The sequence below is a fragment of the Cucurbita pepo genome, chromosome LG02 (assembly GCF_002806865.2).
Source record: "Cucurbita pepo subsp. pepo cultivar mu-cu-16 chromosome LG02, ASM280686v2, whole genome shotgun sequence".
In the NCBI taxonomy this organism is placed as follows: Eukaryota; Viridiplantae; Streptophyta; class Magnoliopsida; order Cucurbitales; family Cucurbitaceae; genus Cucurbita; species Cucurbita pepo.
In genome coordinates, this window is record NC_036639.1 from 13,360,112 (window position 1) to 13,377,782 (window position 17,671).

At 34.5% G+C, this 17,671-nt stretch overlaps 5 protein-coding genes across 5 annotated transcripts; 2 read left to right on the top strand and 3 right to left on the bottom strand.

The window, feature by feature from the left end:
- The first annotated feature begins 1 nt into the window (after position 1).
- LOC111789259 (60S ribosomal protein L31-like) lies at positions 2 to 2,125 on the top strand. The gene is made up of 2 exons (XM_023669977.1): positions 2 to 235; positions 1,539 to 2,125. Exons 1-2 carry the CDS (start codon positions 150 to 152, stop codon positions 1,819 to 1,821), a joined length of 369 nt encoding a protein of 122 aa, XP_023525745.1. The 5' UTR covers positions 2 to 149; the 3' UTR covers positions 1,822 to 2,125.
- Positions 2,126 to 3,072: 947 nt separating this feature from the next.
- On the bottom strand, positions 3,073 to 4,546 carry LOC111789433 (DNA damage-repair/toleration protein DRT100-like). The gene has a single exon (XM_023670207.1). The coding sequence runs from the start codon at positions 4,335 to 4,337 to the stop codon at positions 3,249 to 3,251; it is 1,089 nt and encodes a 362-aa protein (XP_023525975.1). The 5' UTR covers positions 4,338 to 4,546; the 3' UTR covers positions 3,073 to 3,248.
- Positions 4,547 to 8,623: 4,077 nt separating this feature from the next.
- Positions 8,624 to 11,375, top strand: LOC111789206 (ras-related protein RABA4c-like). The gene is made up of 2 exons (XM_023669902.1): positions 8,624 to 9,180; positions 10,697 to 11,375. The coding sequence occupies exons 1-2, from the start codon at positions 8,954 to 8,956 to the stop codon at positions 11,136 to 11,138; spliced, it is 669 nt and encodes a 222-aa protein (XP_023525670.1). The 5' UTR covers positions 8,624 to 8,953; the 3' UTR covers positions 11,139 to 11,375.
- A 72-nt stretch (positions 11,376 to 11,447) lies between these two features.
- On the bottom strand, positions 11,448 to 14,008 carry LOC111789204 (cytochrome P450 705A22-like). Its single transcript, XM_023669900.1, has 3 exons — positions 13,450 to 14,008; positions 12,335 to 12,733; positions 11,448 to 12,250 (listed from the first exon to the last, which is right to left on the bottom strand). The coding sequence occupies exons 1-3, from the start codon at positions 13,981 to 13,983 to the stop codon at positions 11,591 to 11,593; spliced, it is 1,593 nt and encodes a 530-aa protein (XP_023525668.1). The 5' UTR covers positions 13,984 to 14,008; the 3' UTR covers positions 11,448 to 11,590.
- Positions 14,009 to 14,739: 731 nt separating this feature from the next.
- Positions 14,740 to 16,875, bottom strand: LOC111789205 (cytochrome P450 705A22-like). Its single transcript, XM_023669901.1, has 3 exons — positions 16,307 to 16,875; positions 15,527 to 15,869; positions 14,740 to 15,422 (listed from the first exon to the last, which is right to left on the bottom strand). Exons 1-3 carry the CDS (start codon positions 16,873 to 16,875, stop codon positions 14,781 to 14,783), a joined length of 1,554 nt encoding a protein of 517 aa, XP_023525669.1. The 3' UTR covers positions 14,740 to 14,780.
- Between the last annotated feature and the right edge of the window lie 796 nt (positions 16,876 to 17,671).

A 17,671-nucleotide genomic window follows, 5' to 3' on the forward strand; every position in this document is an offset into this window, starting at 1 on the left:
TTTTTTTTTTTGTTTTTTGAGAAGTTTTAATTTTTTTTGTGAATTTATAAAGGTCGGTCACCCAACAGGCGATCTTCTCTTCCCCGTCGTCGGGTTGCTAGGGTTTTATCTTCAGCGGCGGAGAGTTGAGTTTTCCGGGCCGTGAAAAAATGGCGGATAAATCGGCCAAGGCAAGAAAAAGCGAGGTCGTCACCAGGGAGTATACCGTCAATCTCCACAAACGCTTGCACGGATGGTAACTCTCTCCCTCTCTCTTTCTCTCCCGGATTTTCTGGTTTTGATATGGTGAAAAGTACAGATGAATATGATTCAGCTGTAGGTTGATTTGTCGGCATGATTTTTGTCCTCCTGCGTTTAATTTCGTAGTTTAACCGTATGGACCCCGTCGTTATGGTTTTATGTCGGTAGATATTAAATGAGTCTTGAATTTAATGTTCTGTTCCGTTGTGGGCTGTGTTATTCAAGTGATATATTGTGAGGATTGTCGATTTTGACTGTGCACTTGAATTGATGACATTGGGGGGTCAATGTTCTTTGCTGTTCTTAGTAGTTTGTATAATTTGGAGTATTGCGAGTGCAGTTGCACCTTAGCAAGTTTTATTAGTTGTGGTTGATGAGTTTGGCATCATTCTGGTACTGTTCAATTTTTTTTCCATGATAGGAGTTCTGGTTCTTAACTAACAACTGACTTAATTATATGTTATGTTCCTTCTTAAAGGGCTTCTAGCCTACATATTGTACTCATCTTGAAAGGTTATTCTTCAATTTTCTGGTCCTAGAAAAATATCCTCACGGATACCTCTGTGCTTATGTTCTATTCATTTGCTCTCGTGAGAGATACTTGGCACTTTTGTGCGTTTCATGTTTGATCCACAACATATTTGTAACAATCCAAGCCCACCGCTAGTAGATTGTCCTTTTTGGGCTTTCTCTTCAAAGTTTTAAAATGTGTCTACGAAGAGAGGTTTTCACACCCTTATAAGGAATGTTTTGTTCCCCTCTCCAACCAATGTAGGATCTCACAATTCACCCCCTTGGTGCACCAACGTCCTTCTTGGCACACCGCCTGGTGTTTGGCTTTGATACCATTTGTAACAACCCTTGCAAACCGCTGGATATGGTCCTCTTTAGACTTTCTCTTCACGAGCTTCCTCTCAAGGTTTTAATTTGCCTCTACTAGGGAGAGGTTTACACACCCGTATAAGGAATGCTTCATTTCCCTCTCCAATCGATGCGGGATCTCACAGATTTGGAAAAAGTTAAGCGTTAGCATGGGCTAAATCGAGTCATAAATAGGGGAAGTGGGAAAGGGAGAATGGAGAAGCATCGATTCAGTGAGTTTGGTTAGGGCTTGAGTGAGAGTGCTCAAGAAAGAAGGTTTAAATACCTCGAATACTTGGTTACCTTGTATCTCCGTTATCTTACATTTCAATACATTTGGGTTCTGTCATATTAGTCATTGATTTCAATGCCTTGTTATGTACCTTTTATATCTCGAATGCTTTTAGTGACTTCTTATTCATAATAATCATATGCAGCACATTCAAGAAGAAGGCACCGAAGGCTATCAAGGAACTCAGAAAGTTTGCTCAGAATGCTATGGGTACCACTGATGTTAGAGTGGACGTGAAACTTAACAAGCATATATGGAGTCGCGGAATTAGGAGTGTACCAAGGAGGGTTCGAGTGCGCATTGCACGAAAGCGTAACGACGAGGAAGATGCCAAGGAGGAATTCTATTCCTTAGTAACTGTCGCAGAGGTACCTGCAGAGGGATTCAAGGGCTTGGATACCAAGGTCATTGATGAAGAAGAGGACTAAATGAGCTTCCCAAAACTAAGGTCAATTCTTGGTTTGCTATGGTCTTACACATCCATTTTTGACTCAAGGTTTTTTGCAACTTTTAGTAAAGAAATTAAACCAAACCCATTAGGATATTACCTAACATAGATTGAGCTATGTTTGAATTGATATGTTTAAATAATCTATGTTTGAATTGATATGTTTAAATCACTCTCGAACGGGGTAAATGACTTTACTAATTAAAGTATATCCCTCGATTAATAGATTTGTAGGACATTGACAGGTTCGTGTTGAATTAAAAGTGAAATATTTAATTATTTTATTTTAAAATTATTGTACAATATTAATGGTGATCAATATTGTAGGACAGTGATAGCTGGCTCCATTCCAAGTTGCAATCTATGCTCTTAAATGCTTACAATTTACTTCAATTCATGAAAATCGTACCAATTTTTTAACCAAGAAATTTGATTTTTTTATTTATTTTATGTTTGATAAATCTTTAATTTTTAAAATATTTAATATATGTTCTTGAAACTTTTATTTTGTGTCCGCAATATCAATTTCTTTAAAAGAAAAATTATGTTTAATAGAATTTAAATTTTTTAATTTTGGGTTGTTGAATAAATTTGTGATTTTTTATTTTTTTTTAAAATCTAATAGGTATAAATTAGAGTATTAAATAAACAGTTTGGGAATTTATTTAAAGTTAAAAACTTAAATTATCTTTTGGCCTTTAATAATTTTTAAAAATATATAAATATCCAAAAGAAATTGTGTTAACTTATTAAATTACACTATTTATTTTGTAATAAAAAACTAAATACACTATTTATTATATTTCTAAAAAAGAAAAAACTATACTATTTATTATTATTCTTTCTACTCAGTTCTCTCTCATACGCCTCTAGAAAGCTAATGAATGATAATACTCTCTTTCTCTCTCTACTTAATTAAAGAATATCCCTTTCTCTGTCATTTTTAATTTGCAAATAAAGAATAATTGCCATGCATTGAAGCATTTATTTATTAAAAATTAAAATAAATAACTGACAAATTATATTTTTTATTAATTTCATTTATTGTATAATTTCTCGCTCTATAAGTAACTTTTATTAGTTTTTATATAGGTTTAAATTAAAAAAAATAATAATAACTGAAGTGATCTTTTTTCACGTGCAATGCAGCCTCCTTGAATTTTATATTAAAAACAAGGACAAAAAGGAAAAGTAAAAAAGGCATTATATTTAATTATATCTAAGATTCAGATTGCATTAAACAAAAATATATAATAAAAATTGAAAATAATTAAACATACCCGACCCGATTCACTAAAAATCTCCACACAAGAATTTTATTATCACAGTTTTATAAACAAAACAACACATACATTCGGGTCGGATCCGGGTCAATTGTTTTTTTTCTCTCTTACCCGGATTTTGTCTTCAACAGGTCCTTAACGGGTTCCCACAAAGGCAATCATTGTTTGTAAACGACGACGCTTCGAGGTGGTCGAAGGGCGACCCGATGGGTATCGACCCGCAAAGATGGTTATGGCTGAGATCCAAATGGCCGACGTATTTGGCTGACGACAATGAATTTGGTATCGGACCTTTGAGAGCATTGAACGACAAGTCGAGAGCCATGAAGTACGAATCGGTGCAAAAAACGTCGGGAATGTGGCCTTCCAGAGCGTTTCGGCTCAGATTCAGAATCCCTAGCCCGCCATTGCTGATCAGAGTTGGAGGTATTTGGCCGGAGATTCTGTTGCTGTCCAGATTCAGCGTTGAGAGAACCGGCATGTTGCCGATGTTCTCCGGAATGATGCCGGAGATTCCGTTCATCGACAAATCTAAATCCGCGAGGCGGTACATTTTCGTAACCGAAGACGGAATCGCTCCGGTAATTTGGTTGCGGCCGAGGAGCGCTCGGCTCAGCATGCCTAATTTCCCGAAATCGGACGGAATTTCGCCGGTGATTTGATTGTTTCGGAGATCCAGATGCTTTAAACTGCCAATGTTAACGATAGATGCAGGTATAGTACCGGAAATCGCATTGTCGGCTATGTTAAGCACGGTGAGTTTATTTAGGTTTCCGATATCTTTAGGAATTTCCCCGCTGATTTTATTTCCAACGAGGTCAAGAACGCGGAGATGGCTGAGTTTCGTCAAGCACTTCGGAATCTCACCGGAGATTCCTTTCCAATCGGCAACGATAAGGATAGTGAGGCTATCGAGCTTGCAAATCTCCGGCGAAATCGAACCAGTCATGTAGCCAGTCCGGCCGGCCTTCTCGAAGATCGGATCCTCAGACTCGCCGCGAAGGCTTATGTCAGTGACCTTGAGAGTATCAGGATCACAGCTGACGCCGTACCATCCACCGCAGCAGGAATCTCCAGTCCATGAATTGAAGATTCCTAAGTACGGCTCCTTCAACGCCGCCTTGAAAGCGAGCAATGCCGCTCGGTCCGACGGCGAGCAAGCGTCGACGACGGCGAAGAGAAAGAAGACAACAGGTAAGATTCTGAACAACATTTCAAACTCTGTGAAACAATGTCGCGATTTTTCTTTCCTTTCCGAAAAGGTGAGTCTGAGTAAGATCTGCCATGGCAGCCATTGTTAAGTAGAAGGAGGAGGAAGGAGGGAAAGTTGGAGTGCAGCAGTTTGGTTTCAATGCAGGTAGTAAATTACGAAAATACCCCTGGTGAAGATGATAATTACGTTACACCTTTTTTCCTGTGGCACATGCCGAAACCCTGATTAACTTTTTGAGGATAAGGAAGAAAGCTGATTCCATTTTTTATTTTTATAAAAATATTTTATTTAATTAATTAATTTTTTACGAACTTTTCACATATTGATAAAAGCATATTATAATGATAAGGTAAAGTTTATTTTATATAGTTTCAAGGAATAAAATAAAGAGTGAATTAATAATATATATGTGGGTATACCAAATAATGAATTATATGGGACCTTATGAAAATTCAAGATTTGAAGCATATCCCTTAAATTGCTTTTGTGTGTGTGGGACCCTCAAATCTTCAACTTAGATTTTTAAAGAGCTTGGCTTGTTTTTTCACTGTTTTTCTTTTCCAATAATAATAATAATAATAATAATAAATTAATTTGTCAATGTTGTTCTTATACTCACTAATTTAAATTTTACAATTTTAGTATTAATTTGCCATTGTTTTCAAAAAGTTTCAATATTAAACCCAATTTTTTATAAATATTTTAAATTAGAAAAACGTGAAATCCAAATAAATTTTTAAGCTTCAAATAATAAATGTATATTTTAATGAGTGAATTCATAATTTAATTTAACCAATTAAGCACGCCCACACATACACGTATATACATACACACACATATAGGCATTTATGTATGTTTTAACAACATACATGTTTTTTTTTACATGCATAACACGCACCCGCCCGTTATATATATATATATATAGTTAAATTTATAATATTATCAATTAAACATCTAAATTATTATAAATGAATCAATTTAAAATTTATTAATTCACCCATCATTAATGTATATGTATAGTTAAATTTATAATATTATCAATTAAACATCTAAATTATTATAAATGAATCAATTGAAAACATATTAATTCATCCAGGATCAAACGTATATATATATATGTTTGTTTAAAAATTTAAAATGTTGATTTTTCGTAAATTATTTGAAAGAAATAATCTAAATTAATATATTTATGATAATTCAAAAGTGTAATTATAAAATAAATATTGTGTAAACTAAATTAACGTTTAAAATATTTATTTAGATGATTGTAAAAATGATAAAATATAAATAAAATATTGCAAAATTTGATGAGGGGTTCAGGAACATGCAAGTCAGTTAATGGAAATAAAGAGGGTCTGAAATTGGGTTACAGTCACATCATATCACGTGCTATGTTCTCAAATTTTCACCTCTCTCCTGAGTTGGCAGTGGGCCATCCCTGCCCTTTTAAACCTTAATTTCTCTGTGTCGGCTTTAATATTAATATTATTTAATTNTTTTTTTTTTTTTTTTTTTTTAATTCCCCATCAGATTTTGTATCATCATCGACATCAATGGATATTATGGCTTCAAATTATTATTTTTATGACCATATTCATATAATTCCTAATCATTTTATTTCATTATTATTTTTTAAATAATTCATCTTTAAATTATATATATATATATAATAATAATAAATTACAAAGTTGAGAGATTAAAATAGTCGATTTAATTGTTAAAAATTGTAAATATAAAAATAAATCTCGACCAATCAAAATTTAGGGACTAAATTGTCAGAGTGATAGTGAACTTATTTATCTCTTTTTAATATATAGTTTATGGTAATTAAATTAATGATTAGATTTATTTTTAGTTGAGGGAATTATTTTTTTCCACCAATTATTTAGTTTTTTTTTTTTTTTTTCTTACAACTTTAAAAAAATATGCATTGTTTTTTATTAGCTCATGTACAATTTGCTATATTTGATATAGACCCATTAAATACAAAAATATCAAAATTAAAAGATTAAATAATTATATATATATATTTTTTTTAGTAATTATTATGACAACCATTTTGTTCATAAAAGGAGCCATGATCATGGTAATGATATTAATTTCATTATATTTCCTTATAAATATAATTGGCGTGTATGATTAAATGTCTTTTTATTATTATTATAAAGTCTTAAAAATAATGATTAGTCTAATTTACCAACAATATAATGAAATACTCCATATAAAATAAATAAATAAAATTTTTATTAATATTAAATATCGAGCTCTTGTATTATTATTATTTTTTTATTAATTTTTTTTTTTATCAGAGGTGGATATATGATTTATTTATTTTTATAAAAAGTAAAATAAAAAAATGATAATAATAAATAAATAAAGTTAGGAAGAAAATGGGAAGAGGTGGAGGGTTGGGTGTGATGGTCCTACAAGGTGACGCGAAATGGGTCTCGGTCCTCTTCCATGGGAAAGTGGGAGCAAAGCATTGAAGGCCCTCACATGAAAATGGTCGTTTTTGCCCTCCCAACTAAGGGTACCTTTAATTCGATACTCGAATAAATAAGGCGTACATGAATGAACCGAGATTATATTCTATCGAGAGCGATTCTAAAGATATAATAATTAAAAATTACTATCTATATCAACAACGTGCACCTTCCTAAACGTGCTTTATTTTGAACAATTTTATTTTAGAAGACATCTTGACATGCATGACGGAAGACAAAACATGTTAGAATAACTCGCGCTAGTTATGAAATTTATATTATATTATTCCTATTATTCTAAGAATTATTAATGATATTTTATATTAATTAACCATGTAATTATTATTTGAAAATGGATTTTAAAAGTATTAATTTTGGCTTAATTTTGATTTTGTCCCTCTAATTTTAAAATTTTAATAAATAATATATTTAATAAAACGAATAATAACGACTATGCTCTGAAAATAATTAAACGGTGACGGTCGGTGGTCAGGTCAGTAGATTTGGCAACAGGCATTTGCAAATAATGTTTTAAATATTTAAGAGAATAAAAATAACTTAATTAATTAACTAATTCCTCTTAATCTCACTTAATTCCGACAATTAAGGGGTGCGCGCATGTGTATTATTATCCATCCAAAATGATTTATTTTCGCACTTTCCATATTTATATCTAAAATAAAATTAAAAAATTAAATCAATTACCTTTTAATTATTAATACTTTCAACTTTCTTTTACCTAATTATTACTATTATAATTATTATTAGCATCTTAATATATAGTTTTAATCATTCAAAATCTTTTTATTCTATTCAACGCATAATTATTCTAATAATTCATAAATTGAAAAGAAAAAAAACGTCAATATGATAAATTATATCATTAAGTGATCTTTTTTACGAATTACATTCTATAAATATGGACTATGATTTAAAAAATAAAAAGTTGGCATTATTTGGGCAATAAAAGACAAATTGCAATTACTTTCCAAATTAATAGAGATTATATATATTAGTTAAAATATATGTTATTATTAATTTTTATTTTTTGGATAAGAAAGTTTTTAATTTGTCACAGAAACCCATTTGCTCGAATGATATGCCCAATGGGCTTTAATAAATGGGCTTTAATAAATGGGCTAAAGTAAATGGGCTTTAATGAATGGGCTTTAATAAGTGGGCTTTAAATATGGGCTTTAATAAGTGGGCTTTAGAGTCGTCGAAGGGTCCAATACCAATTTACAGCTTTCCATCTCTTTAACATTTATTTAAATATAATGTAAAATAAAAAATTATTGATAATCATTTTAGAGTTTATTAGTTCAGTTGAAATAAATAAATAAATAAATAAATAAATAAATAAATAAATAATACATATATATATATATATATACACACACAAATACTCGTTAGTTTCGAGTTGATAGAGCCAAACAAACAATACAAGTTACCGAGAATGTTATGTCGGAAAAAAAAGGAGTTACCCCTTTATTATTATTATTATTATTATTTTCTAAAATAATATTAATCAGTATAGTAGGTAAAATCAGTCGGTTGAAATTCAATAATAGGTAAACAATGCGATAATAAATACAGACTGACAGTAATTAGTTGGAGGCTAAATACCAGATAGGTGAACTAAATTCTAAAATAGAAAATTGCATAAACGATATACGAATAACAACATGGGTATATATATATATGTATGTATGTATGTATGTATGTATGTATGTATGTATGTATGTATGTATATGTGTTCACCATCACAAAGAGACTATTGAAGAATGGAAGTAGTTGGTCCATGTCAACGTTGACCATTGCTAAGGGAAGAACGAAAGGAAGAAGAGAAAAATCGTGGCTGCTCCGTCTCTCTTCTTCCCTCTGCTTTCGTCCATGTCAAAAGCATTTTCGCTTCTTCTTTTCAACTCTTCGCTAAACCCTATTTTCCCTTGATTTTCCTTCTCTCCAAACACAATCCTTCCTCCATTTCCCTTTGTGTTCTTCTCAACTGCAAACTTATAAATCCCCTCGCAATCGCATCAATCGATCGATCGCTCGGTGTTCGAGTTTAACCTCTTTTTACGTTTTTTGTTTTTGAGGGTTGGATTAGATTTTGATTCTTTCGGTTGAGATATGTCTAATTTGCAATCGAATTTCAATCAGAAGATTGATTATGTTTTCAAGGTCGTGTTGATCGGAGATTCTGCGGTGGGGAAATCGCAACTTCTCTCCCGTTTTACTAGGAATGAGTTCAGTTTGGATTCGAAGGCGACTATCGGGGTTGAGTTTCAGACGAAGACGCTTGTTATTGACCAGAAGGCTATCAAGGCGCAGATATGGGATACTGCTGGTCAGGAGAGGTACTCAAACAAACTTCCATGTTTTTCTTAAGGATTTCTTTCCTGTTTCAACGATTCTCAATTAGGCTTTTGAATATGAACAGTTTTGCTATAAATTATACTAGTTATTCCAGAATTTCTATGTTTAAGATTGATATCAGCATGATAGTTGTTCTTTAGTGGTAATGAAGATTTATTTCGATGATCTGTTAGTTACACATCTTTCTTTAATGGTAATTGTGGGTTTTGCTAAATTTCATTTCAGATGATTACAATGCCCCTAAATTTAGTGATCTTTTTTTTCATGTGAAAATTTTCATATTATTATGTTTATGTTTATGTTTATGTTTATGTATGTATTGAACTTTACTTCATCTCGTGGAGTATTTGTTTTGAATAAAGAAACTGCACCAAGCCCTCAAGGGCGGGGCCTCGTTGGCTAAGGCTTGCGCTCTTTGAGGAACATCTACCCAAATGTGGCATGTTCAATTCTTCCAGTAAGCTTAATAAGGAAAACTCTTGATTTGTCCAAAGTTTAAAAGAGGGTGTGGACATTTTTTTTAGCATAATGAAACTGCTCTGATATATATATTAAGTTTTTGATATGTGAGATCCCACCTCAGTTGGGGAGAGGAATGAAGCATTCCTTATAAGGGTGTGGAAACCTCTCCCTAGTAGACGTGTTTTAAAACTGTTACGTAACGGGTCAAAGCGGACAACATCTGCCAGCGGTGGGCTTTGACTGTTACATAATATGGCATTTTGTACAACCTTTTTTGATGTACTATGTAAGAAATCGAATTAATGATGCCTTTTTAACTATGGTAACAATCTGTTAGTAACATCCTGTTTTATCTCTTGCTATGAAGGATATAATCACTTAGTTAAGTGTCTTTATCTCACCATGTTCAATCCCTTGGGGAGAGTTCATGTTGTTGATGTTTGACTTTGATATGTTACTTGCCATAGCTGTACATACAGATATTAAACCTGATCAGTATATTGTGAATTGAATTGAAGAATTGTTCCTGGGACTAGATAAATATGAGTTTTGAATGAGGTCTGGCCATGGTCTTGTATTGTGATTAATGATTACAGTTTGACAAATTACCCATCTCACATAATGTTCAAAACCCGTTAAAAGGGCCTGAATGCCGATGGTTGACATCAAGCTATCGACTTTAGAAAGTGGAAAAACTTTTAGCACGAATAGATGTTAAGAACAATCAAGCTGTGATATTGTCTTGAAACGTGATATCCCAAGCATGTTAAATTCAGATGGAAGAACAAAGCATTTCTTATAAGGGTATAGAAACTTCTCCCTAACAAACGCTTTTTAAAACCTTGAGAGGAAGCCCAAAGAGGACAATATCTATTAGCGGTAGGCTTGGGCTGTTACAGATTTATAATTTTGTCATAAAGTTATATCGGGACATATGGTAAAATTTTATTCTCTGGTTGCTCTGATTATGTAGAAACAGCTCCATAAAAAGCTGTAGATTTTCTTTATTCTTCTCTTAACAGGGATGATTTTCAGGTATCGTGCAGTGACAAGTGCATATTACAGAGGTGCTGTGGGGGCAATGCTGGTCTACGACATGACGAAGCGTCAAACGTTCGATCATATAGCTAGATGGTTGGAAGAATTGCGTGCCCATGCAGACAAGAATATCGTTATAATGCTTATAGGGAACAAGTCCGATCTAGGCTCTCTTCGCGTTGTGCCTACAGAAGACGCAAAAGAGTTTTCTCAAATGGAGAATCTGTTTTTCATGGAAACATCCGCGCTCGAGGCAACTAATGTAGAGGCAGCATTCAATACTATCCTAACAGAAATTTACCGAGTTATCAGCAGGAAGGCGCTGATCGCAAACGAAGAAACTGATTCGGGAGGAAGCTCATCACTCCTCAAAGGAACAAAGATTGTTGTCCCTGGACAAGAGCCTCAGTCTGCAACTTCTGGCTGTTGCAGGAGTTAACAGAGTAGTATTCTTGTTTGACTTCACCATATTCTCACATGAATTGCTTCTTTTTACAGCCTACACAAACACAATACCGCTGGTCTCCAAAAGAGTACAAGACTATTGTATTTCATACTTTTGATGATACAAGGTAAAATAGTACTGATGTTCTAAGCTTTCTGTTTAGAGGCTCTGTCACCAACATAATGTACATTTTGATCGAGCAAAAGCTTAATGTTGTCGTTCTTGTATTCTGATTCTTGTTTCAGTCATTCACGTTTATTGTTTTCTAAAATTATAATGGACCAAATTATTGGAGGCACATAATAATGTAGACATAGTTGTTGATCTAATGGATTGGTTGAATGAAAGTGGATACTACACTACAAGAACTTGAAGAACACATTATTAAAAAGTTCGAGATGGAATATAATTCAACTCTCGGAGCTTCCGTTCACAATTCCTCACCACTAAGCAACAAAAGGTGTGGAATGAGAAACAGGAACACAGATAAAAGCATGAGCCATTGGCAGACTAATTCCAGTTCCGATCTCCATGTTCACCTTCTCTCCATTTCCATCTTTCCCAACCTTCCAATCAAAGCACTGAACCAACGCCGCCACCGTCCTGTTGATCGTGTTGTACGCCAACAACGACCCGGGACAGCCCCTTCTTCCTCCCCCGAACGGCACAAAGCTGAAATTCTGTCCCTTAATCTCGTATTGAATGTGCTTCATTCCTTGATCGCCTTCGTCTTTATTTGGATTTGCATTGTAGAATCTCTCGGGCCGAAATTCGTCGGGATTCTCCCAAAGATTTGGATCGCGCATTATCGCAAACAGGTCGACTGCAACCATGATGTCCTTTGGAATGTCGTATCCGTTCACCTTGCAAGTCTCCCGGCAGGCTCTTCTTGCCACCGGCACCGCCGGATACAGCCGGAGACACTCCTTCACCACCGCCTGCATGTAAGGAAGATTCACGATATCTGTTTCTTCGACGAGTCTCGATCCGACGACGCATTCGATCTCTTGGCGGACCTTTCGGAACACGTTGGGATGGTTGATTAGTTCCGCGATCGTCCACTGCATAACCTCCGCGGACGTTCCTGTGCCGGCGATGAATAGATCCTAACAGAAACAGAGTATATGTCAGGGTTCTGAAGCGAGAAGGAAGAAAAAGAAGAATCATCAATAACGAAATCGAAAACTCACAAGCAAGAAGGCTTTGATGTGATTTCGAGTAATTTTGAACTCGGCTTTCTCGTCTAAATACGCTTTCAGCAATATATCCATGAGATCGCGATCGTCTCTTTCGAAACCATGAATTTTGGCTCGTTCTTCGTGCTGTTGCAGAATCTTCTCCAACAGAACGTCGAATCTGATATTGAGTTTGAGAACCTTCTTGCCGAAGAGCCAGAATGGGAGCCTCTTCAATGGACCTTCGCTGAAGAGATCTCCGAAGGCGAGCTTTGTGGCGATTTCAATGGTGTCATTTACTAATTTTCTGATATTCTCTGCTTCATTGTTCTCTTCAGAGCATCTTGTGCTCATCATCATTCTGCATATGCTGTTGTTTGTGAGCTTTATCAACTCAGCTCCCAAGTCCACTGACTGTTGATTCATTTTTTTTTTTTGAAAAAAAAAAGAAAACACTGCATTTGTTAGCACGTTCATAATAATGAACACAAAAGATTGATAATACATCACTTTTATTTTCTAATAAATGTTAAGATTTTTTTTGGAATGAAAATGATTTACTGAGAATTTTAAACTATATTAGACCAATATTTTGACAGTCAATCTCAATGCTTCACATCCTTCTAAATAATATTTCGTTCTACCCTCTATTCGATGTGAGATCTCACATTTCGTTCTACTCTCAACGTGAGATCTCACAATTCACCATTTCAAGGCCCAGTGTCCTCGTTCGCACACCGCTTGGTGCCTAGCTCTGAAACTATTGGTAACAGCTCAAGTTTACCGCTAACAAATATTGTCCACTTTGACCAATTACGTATAGTCATTAGCTTCACAGTTTTAAAACGTATATCGAAAGAAGTTTCCATACCAAGTATTTCGTTCCACTCTCAAACAATCGCATGAATATAAAATTTAAGTAATATATATATACATATAGACACACATTTTTGTATATATTTAGTCGAAAAATAAAATGAAGTTAAAGGAAGGTTAAAAAAAAGATTTAAAGAGCGAGGGCAAATTTTGGACAACCAAAACAAAAAGAATCAAGAAAAAAAGTGCATCACGAATCACAATTTGCATGTCAACAAAGAGATGAGGAAAGTATAGTTAGTTACAGAGTGTACCTCCTTTTTCTGGGAACTGAGGAGCAACTTATGAAGCATACGAGAGATCTCTTCATTCCTCACAAATCGCGACCGCGCAAGCTGCGGCGGCGCAAGAACCTCCATCATCGTCAACTTCTTCATGTACCGCCAGTAATCACCGTAGGGAGCGCCAAGGAATCCGACTTTACCGTACGGATACTCCTCACTGAAGGCGAAATCCGGCCGCGACGAGAACGTAAGATCGTGCGTTCTGAAGATCTCAGCAGCGAGAGAGGCGGAGGAGACGAGGACATACTGCAGCGAGCAGAGTCGGATGTGGAGGAGCGGACCGTACTTGGAGGAGATGTTGAAGAAGGACTTGTAATTCGCCGGAAGGAGGAGGTGGAGGTGGCCGATCAGAGGCAGAGACGGAGGAGACGGCGGCAGAGTGAGTTTAGCGGCGGCGGCGGCGGCGGAGGAGGAGGAGGCAGATCCGGAGGTTTTGTGTAGAAGGAAGAGGAGGAAGAGACAGGAGAGGAAGAAGAGAAGGAAGTAGAGAATGTAGTCCGCCATTGTTGGTGGGAGGAAGAAAGGGGAATTGGAATTTGGACGAGGGAAATGGGAGCGGTTTGTACTTATATTTATATAATTCATTTATTAATTTTAAAAATAACAAATGGAAATTCGAAAATGAACGGAGTTTTGGAACAACGTGAATCATGAGTTTCCTTTTATCTTCACCATTATTTTCGCTCTACTAAATTCTTTTTTATTCCTTATATAATTTAATTTTTAAAAGTCAATTTAAAAAATAATAATAATCTATTAAACACAAAATTAATTTTAAAAAAATTTATTATAGCCAATAAGATTGATTTTTAATTTATTTATTTTTAATCTTAAATTTGCAACTATAATTTTAATTTGATGCTTACATTTTCCACGCATTTCATGTGATTTCTCATTCCATTTTTCCTTTTCTTTCTTTCATGATTATATTTTAAAGCCATTTTTATAAGAGTAAAAATAATAAATTTATATCAATTTAAAACGCACAAATTTCTATAAATTTATAATTTTTTTATAAAATTAATTAATTAAACTTAAAGTAGCATTATTTAAAATATTTTTAACTTAATAAACTAACATATTAACAAAATAAAATTTGGTTAGCATACTAATAATGTATAATTAAATAAATAATTAATAAAAATTTTGAGTAGGCACATCAACCGTTTAAGAACAATATTTTTTTATTTAAATATACAATATGATCGTCTTCGAGTCTAAAGGTACATTATGAACTTATAGTGAATTTAAACGAGATCAAACCAACTCGAGACTCGAGACTGTGAGCAAGAAAATAGCTACTAATACGTAGTCTTTGCCAAGGAAGATGGGTCGAACCGGAGAACGGGGACACAGAGAAGTGGGTTAGCCCTGGGCAAGGTGAAGGCGGCTCCAATCTCCATATCCACTTTACTTTCATCTCCATTTCTTCCTATCTTCCAATCAAAGCATTGAACCATGGCTGCAACCACAGTGCTGATGAACCCGAACGCCAAAGTGGAGCCAGGGCAGGCCCTTCTACCTCCACCAAACGGAACAAACTTAAAACTCTGCTGCCCCTTAATCTCGTACCGCTCTTCACCCGTGAACCTTTCAGGATCGAATTCGTTCGGATTCTCCCACACTTTTGGGTCGCGCATTATGGTGAATAGGTTGACTGCCACCATCGTGTCTTTAGGCACGTCGAAGCCGTTGATCTTGCAATCTTGACGACAGGCTCGCATGGCGATAGGAACGGCGGGGTAGAGCCGGAGAGTCTCTTTGACAACGGCTTGTAAGTAAGGGAGATTTGGAACGTCGTCTTCTCCAACGAGTTTGGTGGTTCCGATGACGGAGTCGATTTCGTTTCTGAGTTTGTTGAATACTTTGGGATGGTTGAGAAGCTCCGACATGACCCATTGGGCTACCTCGGTCGACGTTCCAGTGCCACCCAAAAGCAGATCCTACACAAACAAAAAACAAACAGATAAGACAATATCATACTATTACGAACGTTTGTGATTCATAATTAAAAAAAAAAAATTAAAAAAAAAATTAATAGACTTACGAGGAAAAAGGCCTTGATATGAGTTCTTGTGATCTTGAACTCGGAATTCTCGTCTCGATAAACCCGCAACAAAATATCCATCAGATCTCGATCTTCCCTATCGAAATCGTCTTCCTTCGCTCTATGTTCATGTTGCTTTAATACCTTCTCCAGTATCTCATCGTACCTAAGGGTCAAATCTCTTACTTGTCTTCCAAACAACCAAAACGCTAACTTCTCCAAAGGCCCTCCGAACACATTTCCAAATGATACTTTTGTTGCTACTTCCATTGTTTCTCTTACCAATGTTCTTATTGTCTCTGCTTCATCGTCGTTGCCACAACACCGTGTACTCATCAATAACCTATTCATATATTCATAATAAAATATTATATATATATCAACCCACTATTGTCAAGAAAAAAGATTAAAAGAAAAAAATGGTTCGAACCTCTTCCTCTTAATTTTAAGGAACCTACGTATTAATCAATATTCGATGGATTAGTCTAAGGTTATCGAGAAAAAAGATTTGTCTAGGTCACTTCTTTTCTTTCTGTCCAACTTTCTTCTAACTCTTTTTTGTAAGTTTCGGAAATATCCTCATTAATAGGTTTGAGATCCACATATGTGAACTGAAAAGTTGAATCGGGTTAGAATCAATACGTGTATATATATATATATATAGTATTATTATTTATTGTTCCATAATTAAAATAGATATTCTGAAAATAATAAATTAAAAATTTTTATATACAAAATATTCGTTATTTTATATTTTTAATTAAAAGATTAATTTCTTACCTACAAATACTATTATTTGCGAGTCTAATAAGCTCGGCGCCCAAATCCACGGCGTCGTTCCTCTCGCCGCATTCCGCCAACTTCACCAAGAACTTCACCATCTCATCTCTCCGGACGCCGCGTGATCGCTCAACTTGTCGCTGCGACAAAAGTTCCGTCATCGTCAATTTCTTCATGAATCTCCAGTAACCGCCGTACTCCGCGCCGAAGAATCCGGCATTGGCGTACGGAAGTTCGTCTCCGAACGCGAATTTCGGCCGCGACGAGAACGTAACGTCTTGAATTTTGTAGATCTCCTCCGCGTACGTCGCAGATGCGACGACGAGGCATCGGATGTTGCCGAGCCGGAGGAACAAAAGATCGCCGTACCTAGTGACAAGATTGTGAAACGATTTGCTAACGTAGGGCGAGAAGTAGTGAAGGTGGCCGATGAGCGGCAGCGCCGGCGGACTCGGTGGCGGCCTGCCGTGAAGGAGGGACTTCGACGGCCGGCGGAGGAGATTCCGGAGGAGAACGATGGAAAGAAAGAAGAGAGTAACGTAGAGAATGTAGTATGATGAATCAGCCATTTTCTTGGTGTTTGGTGAAATCGAATTCGGATTTGGATCAAATTTATAGTGGAAAAATTAGTTTGAATTAATTTTTATTTATTTATTAAATTTTAATTTTAATTTTGTTTTTATAAGTTAATTTTAATTTTAAATAATTATGATGTGTAATTTTTAAAATTAGAATTTATTTTCCTAATTTCTTAAACGTAAAATATTAAAATTTAGAGACCGAATAAAAATTTAATTCATCTAATAAATTTATTTGTAAACTTTCGTGTAAATAGAAAATGTCATATTTTCCATAGTTATAATAGAAAAAACGTTCATCTTAGTGACGTTTTTTTATAATATATATATATATATATATATAATCTAATTAATTATTTATTTATTATTATTTTCGTCACGTTTCAAAATCTTTCCCATTGTTTCGACTAAGCTATTTTAATGTATATGGAGTAGATAGTAAACAAAAATAAAAATAATAATTTAAATTAAAGAAATTTGTAGTTAAATAATTATATTTATATTTTAAAAACTTTAAATTTTGACGGGGCCAATTAAAAATATTAAATTTAAGTTACTCGCATTTTGCTACTTATGCTATTTGGTTGTTCATTTTCAAAAATTTTATTGGCCGATAAATTGGAGACGGACGACTACGACCCACATCGACGCTTACGACTTTATTAAAGAGAAAGTCGATAAATCTAAATTTGTTTATGGAAAGTTGTAGGTACCGTAATACTTTGGAAAATAAATTATATTATAAAATGTTGACTAAGTAAAATATTCTATATAAATTTAACATAAA